Source organism: Nicotiana tomentosiformis, chromosome 9 (genome assembly GCF_000390325.3).
Source record: "Nicotiana tomentosiformis chromosome 9, ASM39032v3, whole genome shotgun sequence".
NCBI lineage: Eukaryota > Viridiplantae > Streptophyta > Magnoliopsida > Solanales > Solanaceae > Nicotiana > Nicotiana tomentosiformis.
In genome coordinates, this window is record NC_090820.1 from 89,616,952 (window position 1) to 89,631,405 (window position 14,454).

General features: G+C 36.7%; 1 protein-coding gene across 1 annotated transcript; it reads left to right on the top strand.

Moving 5' to 3' along the window:
- The first annotated feature begins 1,139 nt into the window (after positions 1-1,139).
- On the top strand, positions 1,140-4,486 carry LOC104099908 (homeobox-leucine zipper protein ATHB-40-like). The gene is made up of 3 exons (XM_009607043.3): positions 1,140-1,387; positions 2,297-2,607; positions 4,091-4,486. Exons 1-3 carry the CDS (start codon positions 1,294-1,296, stop codon positions 4,334-4,336), a joined length of 651 nt encoding a protein of 216 aa, XP_009605338.1. The 5' UTR covers positions 1,140-1,293; the 3' UTR covers positions 4,337-4,486.
- The last annotated feature ends 9,968 nt before the right edge of the window (positions 4,487-14,454 follow it).

Below are 14,454 nucleotides of genomic sequence, written 5' to 3' on the forward strand. Positions count from 1 at the left end.
TTTCTCTATTAGTTCACTTTTACACTTGTTCAGGTTGTTTCTGGTAGGTGTCTTGACTATCCCTCGTCACAACTCCACCGAGGTTAGTCTTGATACTTATTGGGTACCGATATAGTATACTCATACTATGCTTCTGCACACTTTAGACGAAAAAAAAGTTTGGCCAAACAAGCTATCATTCGTTATCCAATAAAAGAGGTCATCTCCACAAAACTCAAAATTATTCACACACGAAAAATGAAAACGAAGAAATAAAAGGAAACTTATTTATAATTTTTAATTAGAACTTTACTAATTCATGATTTTTTTAGATGATGGATCCTGAATTTCCCTGGATCACTGCTTTTGGCGTTCCTTATTTTCTTCGATACGAGGGTCGATATTATTAGTTTAAACGAGTTCTACATCAGTGGGAACTAGAATCCTGTCTTTGATCTGCCCAACTATTGGCTGATGATCTGTCCCGCAGTCCCCAAAGTTATACTAGGATTTGTTTTTTAATAATAGGAATTGGTTTGATCATACATGATGAAATGGCTTAGGTAAGAGCCGATATATTTCGATTAACTATTGACTAAACGTTTTACTAAGATTTAAATTATATACACAAGAAGTATAAACGATTACTAACTAGCTAATTGCGGTAGCGAGTTATTAGTATATTCAATTACCAGATTACTAACTAATACTATTAATTAAAAAAAGCTACTTATAATTATCTAATATATAACTGATCTGATTGTAGAAATATTTTTCACTATCGTGCATTTACGCAACTTAAGGATAAGATATGCGTAAGAATTATCCTCCTTAGACCTCACTTGTTTCTGTCGTTGGCATAGGCGGATGTAGCTCACAAGCTAGGGGTTCAATCGAACTATAAATTTAATATGTGACTTAGATATATATGTAAAAAAGATCATCAAAATTTCAATAAATAATACATTTTGAATCCATAATTTTTAATATGCAACGGGTTCAATGCTAAAAACATAAAAATAAAAATAAAAGATGAACCGGTCAAATTAAATTTTTGGATCCGTCGTTGTTGGTGCATAGTCCAAACAAGTTGACACATGGAATCTGAATATTGTTAAGGGAATGGAGGTTCATTTCATAAGGCTAGCTTTATAAATAGTCACACCAAGACCAATTACTCTCTAAAGTCGCTTCTTTTCTTCCTTGCTTCTTCACTATCTATCCACTTCCATCTCAACATCAACAGCTATTACAAGAAAGGCAGACAAAAAGGAACTAAAAAAGAAAGAAAGAATTAAAGAGAGGAAAAGGGTTATGAAAAACAGCATGACTCACCAGCTTGATGATCAAATGGTACTGATCTCTCAGTACTATCCTGATATATACACTCAACTGGTATCAGAACCAGGTTAGTAGGAAATCTTTTACTGTATCTTTGTATTACCAAGTCTCAAGCCACCAAAAGGGATGTACTTTTGCCTGTCTTATACTGTATCTTTGTATTACCAAGTTTCTAAAAATAATTGTTTTAGATTATTTGTGCTTTTTGAAATACAAGACTAAATTAATTACATTTTTTCCTATTTTACTTTTGATATTAATTGTTCTTGAAGATCACAAATACCTCACTTATGATTAAATATTAAATGAAAAGAGATTATATCGTCATAAATAAGGGTAAAACAGTCAAAAATCTTTCTAATCTAATACTCCTTTTGTTCCACTTTATGTGAACCTATTTTTTTTTTGTCCGTTCCAAAAAGAATGAGTCATTTCTAAATTTGATAATAATTTAGCTTCAATTTACGATTCTAATCTTAATGAGAAACTTTTATAACCACGCAAATACTTTGGGCCTTTTTGACTTGTTTAGGACCACAAATTCCAAAAGTCTTCATTTTTTCTTAAACATCGTGCCCAGTCAAACATGTTCACATAAATTGAAACGAAGAAAATATTTTTTAAAGGATATGTAAAAGTGAAACACGACATATAATTTAAGACTCGAGCAGGAGTAAATAGTTTCATTATATTATGTGACTATTTCGTGTAAACCTTAAGTTGTTAAAAATAGAACACTTTTAATAATTTTCTATTATTATCACTCCTCATGCGGGATTGATTCTTTATAATAGGCCAAACACATAAAAATAATTCTTTTGCTTTTTAGGCATGCAGCAGTATTTATTGAATCGTTACGGTAGAGTACTTATTGCTTACTCTGCTTATCGCTTACTCTGATATCTGATCGTACGATCATCTCATCTAAAAGTTTAAATTATTAATATTCTAACATGAAGTTTTGGTATGTGATCAGGAGAGGCGAAACAGCAGCGGAGACGAAAGAAAAGCAAAGGTGAAGGGAGCAGAAGTGGAGTAATGAGAAAGAGGAAGCTTAGTGAAGAACAAGTTAATCTTCTTGAGCAGAGTTTTGGGAACGAGCATAAACTTGAGACAGAGAGGAAGGACAAGCTTGCTTCTGAGCTTGGCCTTGATCCTCACCAAGTTGCTGTGTGGTTTCAGAATAGGAGAGCACGTTATAAAAACAAGAAACTGGAGCAGGAATATTCTAAGTTAAAGACTCAGTATGATATTGCTATCGTTGAGAAATGTCGTCTTGAAAATGAGGTAGGTCCATGTCACATTTTTGTATATTTAACATAATACTCTCTGCGTATCAACTGATGTGATACTGTTTTAGTTTTAGTCAATTTCAAACCACAAAATATCTATAGTATTACTTATTTTAGACCATAAAATTCAAAAATAATTAACCACAAGCACATAAATTAGAACGAGAAGAGTAACATATAAACAATGTCTTTCTATCTTGTTTTGTAATTTTCAGATAAATAAAGTGTTAAGATACTGAGGATTTATAAAAGAGTTTAACTTCAATCCATGCATTGCGAAACAAATTGAACTATCAGATCATTAAAAATAACTACAAATAATTATCTTTAATTAAAAAATAGAATAAGTGACTTATGAAAAATATATATTTCTTTCTTTCTCCCTCCGTTCTCGCTTCATTTTATGGAATCTTCTGGTCATTCAGATGAGACATGAACAAACAAGAAGCAAAAGAGCCATGTTTAGTCATATACCTGGACTCTAGGCTCGAGAAGGACCACAATTGTTGCTTGATTCGATAAAGTGAAGATTGTAGAAAAATTCAAACTACAATAATACTCAAGAGATTAGGCAAAACCCAAAATTGATCAGCGGGGTCTAAACTAATTGTATTCGTTAGTCAAAAAGTATATATATAAATATATTCTTCTTTCACTTCCAATCAAAAGGTTGTGAGTTCGAGTCATCCCAAGAGCAAGGTGGGGAGTTCTTGGAGGGAGGGAGTCGAGGGTCTATCGGAAACAGGCTCTCAACCCAAGGGTAAGGGTAAGATTTGCATACAAACTACCCTCCCCAAACCTCACTAATGGGATTATACTGGATTGTTGTTGTTGTTGTACTATATATATATATTTTATATATATATATATATATATATATATATATTACCGACAATCACTTTTGTGAGCGGCTGTCATTTTGTGACCAGCTATAAATATACATTTTTTCTAAAAGATTGCTTTACTCTGCTTAAAATGTACCCACTCAAATACTAAATCCCCCATGGTCGCTAAATATACTCTGGATCCTTGTCGGTGAAGCAACACATGCTATCCTTTTCCACTTGACACAGTAAATCTGTTCCTCCTAACTAAGTAACTTTTGGCTCAAAATTTATATTTGTATTAAAAAGTTCACTTAATATATATAAATAAACTATCGAACGCAAAGCAAAAAAAAAAGTTATAGTTCGAAATCCATAAATTAAAAATTCTGAATCCACCTTTGCCTATTATAATTATCGCTAATTATATCCATATATACCATGGTAGCTTTAGTGAAGGCATTTGAGTTCTTACATATTTTCCTTTTTTTTTTTTTTATGTGTACAAAGTATTCCACATTCACGAAGAGTTCGGGAAAGGCCGTACCCAAGAGTGATGTAGATAGCCTACCATAATGCAAGTTTTAGTGACTGCTTCTACGGCTTGAACCCATGATCTATGAGTCTTTACATATATATACTCTTTTTTTGCAGGTAATCAAGATGAAGGAGCAGTTATCTGAAGCAGAAAATGAGATACAAAAGCTGCTATTGGAGCGTAATTGTGATGGTGTTTCAAGCAATAGCCCAATTAGTACTTCATCATTCACAATGGATCAGCCACCTTTTCTTGGGGAGTTTGGAATGGAGGGAATGTTAATGGATAATCTCTTCTTTATTGCTGAAAATACTTATAATTATCAAGAGGGATTAGAATGGGTTAACCCTGTATATATATGATATATGATCCCTAATTAATTAGTTTAAATTCTAGAAGCTCCAGAATGTGGATAGTGATCCCACCTTGCTAATGTATGTACAACTTTCTTCTATCCTTGTTTTCTGCTTACTACTAGTACATTAATGTAATAATGCTAGTTGTATATTTAACTGTATGCGTTGCAATCATTACTTAATTTGTGGTCTTAACAATTAGTTACCCTAATTTGTTGTATGCTCCATTTGCCTCAAGCTTGTAAAGTTCCTGTAAATTCAATAATTGCTCTTTTAAATAGGTAGATAAAATCAGTTAAGGTATTGGTAAATGGTAATGGTCTTTCTTTCGTGTAAATATAGAGTGGCATGTCAGATTTCAAGAGTAAAACTTCCAAAAAAAAATTATTTATAAATTATATAAAAAGTATCATAAGTCATACTAATTAACAATTTAAAATATTTAAAAAGCATATAAAAAAATCGGTTAAAGAAAAATTCATTCGATCATTCTCGAAATCCGCATCGCATAAATTGGGATAGAGGGTGTAACGACCCGACTTGTCGTTTTAAGAATTAATGCCCCGTTCCGTGACTTAAGATCTTGAAAAGTTCCGTAATATATATTATGACCCGCGAGTGTGGTCGAGTTTGATTTTCGGAAGATTCGGAATTAAATTGGAAAAATAATTTTTATTTAGAAGCTTAAATGGAAAGAGTTGACCGGAGAGTTGACTTTTGAGCAAATGACCTCGGAATAGAACTTTGATGATGCCAATAGTTTCGTATGATGATTTCGGACTTAGGCGTGTGTCCGAATTTGGATTTGGAAGTCCGTAGGACAATTCGACGTATTTTGGCAAAAAGTTGGAAACTAGAAGATTTTGGAAAGTTCGACCGAAGGTGAAATTTTTGATAACGAGGTCGAATTTCGATTCCGAAAATTTGAGTAACTCCATTACGTCATTTATGACTTGTGTGCAAAATTTGAAGTCATTTCGGATTGATTTGATACATTTCGGCGCAAATATAGAAATTGGAAGATTTGAAAACTCATAATTCGATTCGACGCGCGATTCGTAATTTCGGCATTGTTTGACGTGGTTTGAAGCCCCGACTAAGTTCGTATTGTATTTTGGGACATGTTGGTATATTTGATTAAAGTTCCGAGGGCCTCGGGTGGATTCCGAAAGGTTAACGGAGCAAATTTAACTTGAAGGAAGCTGCTGGAAAATGGCAGGAGTTGTTGGAATCGCACCTGCGGAAGTTTGGGTGCAGGTGTGACCATCGCAGAAGCGAGATGAAGCTCGCAGATGCGGCCTAGAATGGAATGGGCAGAGGTCGCAGGTGCGATGCATTTTCCGCACCTACGTGACCGCAGAAGCGGAAGCTCTTCCGCACGTGCGAGAGGGCAGTGGCCAGTAGACGTCGCAGAAGCGAGAATTTGCTCGCAAAAGCGAGTGCACAGTTGCAGCATTTTGCCCGCAGGTGCGAAACTGGACAAAATCATTAAGGACCAAAATTGGTCATTTCGCCATTTTTCGATTTGAGATTTTGGAGCTCGGTTTTTGGACGATTTTGGAGGAGTTCTTCAAGACTTTGACTTGAGTAAGTATTCTATATCCTATAGTGATTATATTTCATGAATCTATGATTATATTCATCGTTTAATTCAGATTTAAATGGAAGAAATTAAGTTTTTTGCAAATTCTTCCAAAAACGCAAATTTACGATTTGGAGGTCGATTTATTATTGGAATTCGATAAAATTGGTATGGTTGAACTCGTATCGGAATGGGTGTTCGGATATCATAAAAATTATGTCGGGTTCCGAGAGGCGGGTCCCGCGTTGACTTTTTGGATAAAATTTTTAAATCGATATATTATTATCCGGAATTATTTTCGATGAATTTTAATGAAGTTATACAATTAATTTGGATAGATTTGAACGGTCCAGAGGTCAATTCAAGCAAGAAGGCGATTTTGGAATATCGGCATTACTTCAAAAAGGTAAGTATCTTGCCTAACCTCGAGTGGGGGAATTACTCCTTAAGCATCGAGTCTTATGTGTCATTTGTAAAATGTAAAAAGCCGTGTACGCGATATGACGAGTACGTACTCGGTCTTATATGTGCAAATTTTATTGGATTAAAGTCTTAGGCATTTGTGTAGTAAATTGGATAATCGTTGGCATTTATTAAATCATATATTTGCCATGCCTAAATCCTTATTTGTTGAATTTATTTTTATATGACAATTTAATGTGATTGTTATTTGAATATTTATGTAATTTTGTGAGTTTGTTAGTTTGATATTTCTTGGAATTTAATCTCATTATGGATTTTTTTCTGCAAATAATTAATTAAATGAGCTTAAGAAGATGTGTTTATATAATTATTGAGAATGTGGATTAATGAAGGTGTTTCCCTATGCTGAGTAGTTTCTATCTATGTTGATTGTTTTTGAGGTCTTATACACATTATGTGGCGCCTTCGGCTATTTGTATTTGAAATTAATTGATTTATTATATTCTTTGGAATTGGTTGTGGCCATTGGGCAAATTGTGATATGAATTGATTTTGTTGTGTTGCCGTGATAATTTTTCGTGTAAATTGTTGTATTTTGTGAGTTGTTATTTTGAGGATATAAGGGTGGCATTCCACTGTTGATATTATGTGGGTATAAGGGTGGTATTTCACTGTTGTTATATGTGTTGGGATATTGTCTGGGCAGAGAGATAAGGATGGCTATAGGAGAGATAAGGGTGGCTATAGGAGCGATAAGGGTGGCTATTGATATTGTCAGGGCTGAGGGATAAGGGAGGCTACTATAGGAGTGATAAGGGTGGCTATAGGAAAGATAAGGGCGGCTATTGTCCGGGATGATATGTGATGATGTGGAGTTATTGTGTTGGTGATTTTCATGTGATGTTGTGATTTTCCTTGTGTTTATTTTTATACATTGTGCAATTTATCTTGTTGTTGGTAAATTGATAACAATCTGATTTATGTTGAAATTGGGAGCGTGTGGCTATTTTCAGGTGGATTATAAAATAAAATGTGCGTACGAGGTACCGTGAGTAAATAATGAGGATATTGGCACGTGAATTGTAAGTGCAATTGTGATATGAAATGTGGGAACGAGGTGTTGTAGTTAAATGATAATGATATTTGGTACGTGAGTTGTCCGTGCGGTTGTGATATAGAAATTTGCATGAGGTGCCGTGGAATATGAAATTGGGCTGAGACCCGTACTTTATGATTTTTGAAATAAGGTGTCATAGGGTGACTTTTATTCGAAAGATATTTATTTGAAAGAATTTTATTCAAAGGATATATATATTTGAAGGAATTTTATTGGAAAGATATTTATTGAAAGAATTATATTTGAAAAAGATTTATTTGCAAGAATTATATTTGAAAGGTATTTATTTTAAGGGAGTATATTCGAGATATATTTATTAAATGGTATTATATCCTGAAGAGTATTATTTGAGAAGCATATAGGCGAAAGATTTATATTTGAAGGGCTTGATTTAATTGGGTGTATTTGTAATTATTATTTATTGAGCAATATTAATGGTGTTCTTGTTGCCCTGTTGTGCATATCACTGCTTGATTTGTGTTGCTCTTGTTGTTATTTATTTTTTATTATTTTGTATACTATATTTCACAGGTTATTAGACTAGTGAGTGTCTTGACTGTACCTCGTCTCTACTCCACTGAGGTTAGTCTTGATACTTATTGGGCACCGACCGTGGTATACTCATACTATACTTCTACACATATTTGTGCAGAGCCAGGTATTAGAGATATCGGATTCGGACAGAATTAAAGTGTAATCGCAAGGATTCAAGGTAGAGCTGCTTGGTCGTCGCAGTTCCTTGGAGTCTTTCCATTTTATTGTACCGTTAATTATTATTCAAACAGTATTGTGTATTCGATCCTTGAGATCATTTCATGTATTCAGTTAGAGTTCGTGACACAGTATTACCAGTCTTGGGAGATTTTCATATTTGTTTCCGCTGGTAGTTTTGATTACTTATAAAAATAAATGGCTTGAAATGTGATTGAAATCGGCTTATCTAGTCTTAGGGATTAGGTGCCATCACGACGCCTGAGGTGGGATTTTGGGTCGTGAAAAGTTGGTATCACAACTCTAGGTTCATAGGTTCTACGAGTCACGAATGAGTCTAGTAGAGTCTTACGGATCGGAACGGAGACGTCTGTACTTATCTTCGAGAGACTACAGAACTGTTAGGAAATTTCCACTTCTTTCATTCCCTGCCTTATAAAAGGCTTATGGATGAAATTTCTAAGGAGTATTTGAGCCTTTGTATCTCTATTCTCTCAAAGATGGTGAGGACACGTGCTACCTGGTCAGCTGAGCAGACACCCACGCACACTGTTAGGGCCGCAAGAGGCCGGGACCACAACAGGCGGGGGCCGAATTTGGATTTGGAAGTCCATAGGACAATTCGACACATTTTGGCGAAAGTTGGAAAATAGAAAATTTTGGAAAGTTCGACCGAAGGTGAAATTTTTTATAACGAGGTCGGGTTTCGATTCCGGAAATTTGAGTAGCTCCATTACGTCATTTATGACTTGTGTATAAATTTTGAAGCCATTCCGGATTGATTTGATACGTTTCGGCGCAAATATAGAAATTGGAAGATTTAAAAACTCATAATTCGATTCAATGCGCGATTCGTAATTTCAGCATTGTTTGACATAGTTTGATGCCTCGACTAAGTTCGTATTGTATTTTGGGACATGCTGGTATATTTGGTTAAAGTCCCGAGGGCCTCGGGTGGATAACGGAAGGTTAACGGAGCAAATTGGACTTGAAGGAAGCTACTGGAAAATGGCAGCAACTGTTGGAATCGCACCTACGGAAATTTAGGCGCAGGTGCGACCATCGCAGAAGCGAGATGAAGCTCGCAGATGTGGCCTGGACTGGAATGGGCAGAGGTCGTAGGTGCGATGCATTTTTCGCACCTGCGTGACCGCAGAAGCGGAAGCTCTTCCGCACGTGCGAGAGGGCAGTGGCCAGGGGACATCGTAGAAGCGAGAATTTGCTCGCAAAAGCGAGTGCGCAGATGCGGCATATTGCCCGTTGGTGCGAAACTAGATAGAATCATTAAGGACCAAAATTGGTCATTTCGCCATTTTTCGATTTGAGATTTTGGAGCTCGATTTTTGGGCGATTTTGGAGGAGTTCTTCAAGACTTTGACTTAGGTAAGTGTTCTATTTCCTAAAGTGATTATATTTCATGAATCTATGATTATATTCATCGTTTAATTCGGATTTAAATGGAAGAAATCAAGTTTTTTGTAAAATCTTCCAAAAATGCAAATTTACGATTTGGAGGTCGATTTTTTATTGGAATTCGATAAAATTGGTATGGTTGAACTCATATCGGAATGGGTGTTCGGATATTATGAAAATTATGTCGGGTTCCGAGAGACGGGTCCCGCATTGACTTTTGTTGACTTTTTGAAATAAATTTTTAAGTCGAAGTATTATTATTCGGAATTATTTCCGATAAATTTTAATGAAGTTATAGAATTAATTTGGATAGATTTGAGCGGTTTGGAAGTCAATTCAAGAAAGAAGGCGGTTTTAGAATATCGTCATAACTTCAAAAAGGTAAGTATCTTGCCTAACATCGAGTGGGGGAATTACCCCTTAGGCATCGAGTCTTATGTGCCATTTGTGAAATGTAAAAAGCCGTGTACGCGATGTGACGAGTACGTACTCGGGCTTATATATGCAAATTTTATTGGGTTAAAGTCTTAGGTATTATTGTGTAGTAAATTGGATAATCGTTGGCATTTATTAAATCATCTATTTGCCATGCCCAAATCCTTGTTTGTTGAATTTGTTTTTATATGAAAATTTGATATGATTGTTATTTGAATATTTATGTAATTCTGTGAGTTTGTTGGTTTGATGTTTCTTGGAATTTAATCTCATTATGGATTTTTTCTCTGCAAATAATTAATTAAATGAGCTTAAGAAGAGGTATTTATATAATTATTGAGAATGTGGATTAATGAATGCGTTGCCCTATGCTGAGTAGTTTCTATCTATGTTGATTGTTTTTGAGGTCTTATACACATTGTGTGGAGCCTTCGTCTATTTATTTTGAAATTAATTGATTTGTTGTATTTTTTAAAATTGGTTGTGGCCATTGGGCAAATTATGATATGAATTAATTTTGTTATGTTACCGTGATAATTTTTCGTGTAAATTATTATGTTGTGTGAGTTGTTATTTTGAGGATATAAGAGTGGCATTCCACTGTTGATTTTATGTGGGTATAAGGGTGGCATTTCACTGTTGTTATGTATGTTGGGATATTATCTGGGCAGAGTGATAAGGGTGGCTATAGGAGAGATAGGGGTGGCTATATGAGCGATAAGGGTGGCTATAGGAGAGATAAAGGTGGATATAGGAGAGATAAGGGTGGCTATATGAGCGATAAGGGTGGCTATTGATATTGTCAGGGTAGAGGGATAAAGGAGGTTATTATAGGAGTGATAAGGGTTGCTATAGGAGAGATAAGGGTGGCTATTGTAAGAGATGATTTGTGATGATGTGGAGTTATTGTGTTGGTGATTTTCATGTGATGTTGTGATTTTTTTTGTGTTTATTTTTATACATTGTGCAATTTGTCTTGTTGTTGGTAAATTGATAATAATCTGATTTATGTTGAAATTGGGAGCCTATGGCTATTGCCATGTGGATTATAAAATGAAATGTGGGCACGAGGTGCCATGAGTAAATAATGAGGATATTGGCACGTGAATTGTCCGTGCAGTTGTGATATGAAATGTGGGCACGAGGTGCTGTGGTTAAATGATAATGATATTTGGCACGTGAGTTGTCCGTGCGGTTATGATAGAGAAATTGGCACGAGGTGCCGTAGAATATGAAATTGGGCTGAGACCCGTACTTTATGATTTTTGAAATAAGGTGTCACATGGTGACTTTTATTCGAAAGATATTTATTTGAAAGAATTTTATTCGAAAGATATATATATTTGAAGGAAATTTATTTGAAAGATATTTATTGAAGGAATTATATTTGAAAAAGATTTATTTGCAAGAATTATATTTGAAAGGTATTTATTTGAAGGGAGTATATTCGAGATATATTTGTTAAATGGTATTATATCCTGAAGAGTATTATTTGAGAAGCATATAGGCGAAAGCTTTATATTTGAAGGGCTTGATTTAATTGGGTGTATTTAAAATTATTATTTGTTGAGCAATATTAGTGGTGTTCTTGTTGCCCTGCTGTGCATATCACTGGTTGATTTGTGTTGCCCTTGTTGTTATTTATTTTCTATTATTTTGTATACTTTATTGCACAGGTTATTAGACTGGTGAGTGTCTTGACTATACCTCGTCTCTACTCCACTGAGGTTAGTCTTGATATTTACTGGGTACCGATCGTGGTGTACTCATACTACACTTCTGCATATTTTTGTGCAAAGCCAGGTATTGGAGATATCGGATTCGGACAGAATTAAATTGTGATCTCAAGGATTCAAGGTAGAGCTGCTTGGTCGTCGCAGTTCCTTGGAGTCTTTTCATTTTATTGTACTGTTAATTATTATTCAAACAGTATTGTGTATTCGATCCTTGAGATCATTTCATGTATTCAGTTAGAGTTCGTGACTCAGTATTACCAATCTTGGGAGATTTTCATATTTCTTTCCGCTGGTAATTTTGATTACTAATTAAAAAAATGGCTTGAAATGTGATTGAAATCGGCTTACCTAGTCTTAGGAATTAAGTGTCATCACGATGCCTGAGGTGGGATTTTGGGTCGTGACAAGTTGGTATCAGAGCTCTAGGTCCATAGGTTCTATAAGTCACGAACGAGTCTAGTAGAGTTTTGCAGATCGGTACGTAGACGTCTGTACTTATCTTTGAGAGGCTACATAATTGTTAGAAAATTTCCACTTCTTTCATTCTTGTCGTGGGGAATTTGTTGAATTTGGAATTTGAGCCTTTGTATCTCTATTCTCTCATAGATGGTGAGGACACGTGCTACCAGGTCAGCTGAGCAGAAACCTGCGCATACTGTTAAGGCTGCAAGAGGTCGGGGCCGAGGTAGAGGCCGAGGAAGGGTACATGTCGCGACTAGAGCACCTGTCAAAGCAACAATTGAGGAGCCGCCAGTAGCTCCAGTTGGGGGACAGGTACCAGAAGCACATGTTGTTTCCCCCTGGACTTCAGAAGACTTTAGCACGGTTCCTGAGTATGTTTGCTACATTAACCCAAGCGGGATTGATCTCCGTTGCACCAAATATTTCGCAGATTGGGGGAGTAGCTCAGACTCCTACCACAACTCCAGAGAAGCGAGTTCACATTAGTCAGGTTCCGGGTATAGTACCGGTATAATCTGTTATTCCAGTTCAGACTGAGGTCAGGCCAGGTGCATCAGAAGAAGAACAAAAGAGACTTGAGAGGTTTAAAAGGTATAGTCCACCTACTTTCAGTGGCACAACTACAGAGGATGCCCAAGGATTTCAAGAAACTTGTCACTGTATTCTCTGCACCATGGGTATTGTGGAAGTGAGCAGAGTTGCCTTTACTACATTTCAACTGTCAGGCGCAGCGTATTAGTGGTGGAAAATCTATGAAGAACGTAGATAAGCCGATGCAATACCACCAACTTGGGCTCAATTTTCGAAAATATTTTTGAAAGATTTTGTTCCCCAGACTCTTCGAGATGCGTGGCGCACAGAGTTTGAATGGTTGCGTCAGGGTACTATGACAGTGTCAGAATATGCCATCAGGTTCAGTGTGTTAGCCCGTCATGCACTTATCTTGGTTCCTACAGTCAGAGAGCGAGTCCGCAGATTCATTGAGGGGCTCAATTATGATCTTAAAATATGCATGGCTCGAGAGTTGCAAACTAATACTTCATTTCAGCAAGTAGTGGAGATTACGAGAAGGATTGAGGGTGCTCTAGGTGAAGAAAGAGAGTCTAAAGAGACCAAAAGGTCTCGAGGCTTTGGAGGGTTCAGTGGATTTTACTCTTCAGCTATTGTAACGACCCGACCGGTCTTTTTGAGTATTACAACTCCGCTTCCCCCTTTACTGCTCGAATTAAACTTTACAGTTGTTGTGTGAATTGCCGGGGTAAATGGTTCGGGTCCGGTGAGGTTTTGGAATGAATTGGAACACTTAGTTCCAAGGTTTAAAGCTTAAGTAAAAATAGTGACAGGATGTCGACTTATGTGTAAACGGCCCAGGAATGGAGTTTTGATGATTCCAATAGCTCCATATCGTTATTTTGGACTTAGGAGCGTGTCCGAAAAATTTGTTTGAGGTACGTAGTGGAATTAGGCTTGATATGCCGAAAGATGAATTTTTGGTAAGTTTGATCGAGGGGTTGGCTTTTTAATATCGAGGTCAGAATCCAATTCTGGAAATTGGAATAGGTCCGTAATGTGAAATGTGACATGTGCGCAAAATTTGAAGTCATTCCGGATTAATTTGATGTGATTCGGCAAAAGATGTAGAATTTGAAAGTTCAAAGTTCGTTAATTTTGAAATGAGGAGTAATTAGTCATTTCGATGTTGTTAGGTGTGATATGAGGCCTCGAGCAGGTCTGTGTTATGTTATAGGACTTGTTGATATAATTGGTTGAGGTCCCGGGGGCCTCAGGTGAGTTTCGGACGGTTAACGGATCAAATTTGGACTTAAGGAAATGCTAGAACTGATACCTACTGGTGTGATCGCACCTGCGAAGATTTTGATCGCAGGTGCGAAGCCGCATGTGCATGAAATAAGCCGCAGAAGCAGCCAAGAGTAGGACTGGGCAGTGCTCGCAGGTGCGAGGAAACTGCCGCATCTGTGAGGCCGCAGGTGCGAAGGTGTTGGCACAGATGCAGACTGGGGCTGGCCTGGGGCGAACGCAGGTGCGAAGGGTTTGCGCATCTGCGAGCACGCAGATGCGATAAGGGCACCGCAGATGCAAGGTTTTGAAAGGTTGGCATTGTCTGCAGGCGTGCAATTTGTTCCGCAAATGCGGATGCGCAGGTGCGAGCCCAGGCACCGTAGGTGCGAAATGCCTGGGCAGTGTTTAAAACGAGGGTTCCGAGATTTTTTCTCATTTTGGACAT

Excerpts from the sequence above, each read along its gene's own strand:
- LOC104099908 (XM_009607043.3), top strand. The coding sequence starts at position 1,294 with ATGAAAAACAGCATGACTCACCAGCTTGATGATCAAATGGTACTGATC. Across the intron at positions 1,388-2,296 it reads TCAACTGGTATCAGAACCAG|GAGAGGCGAAACAGCAGCGG; the intron begins GTTAGTAGGAAA and ends GTATGTGATCAG. Across the intron at positions 2,608-4,090 it reads AATGTCGTCTTGAAAATGAG|GTAATCAAGATGAAGGAGCA; the intron begins GTAGGTCCATGT and ends CTTTTTTTGCAG.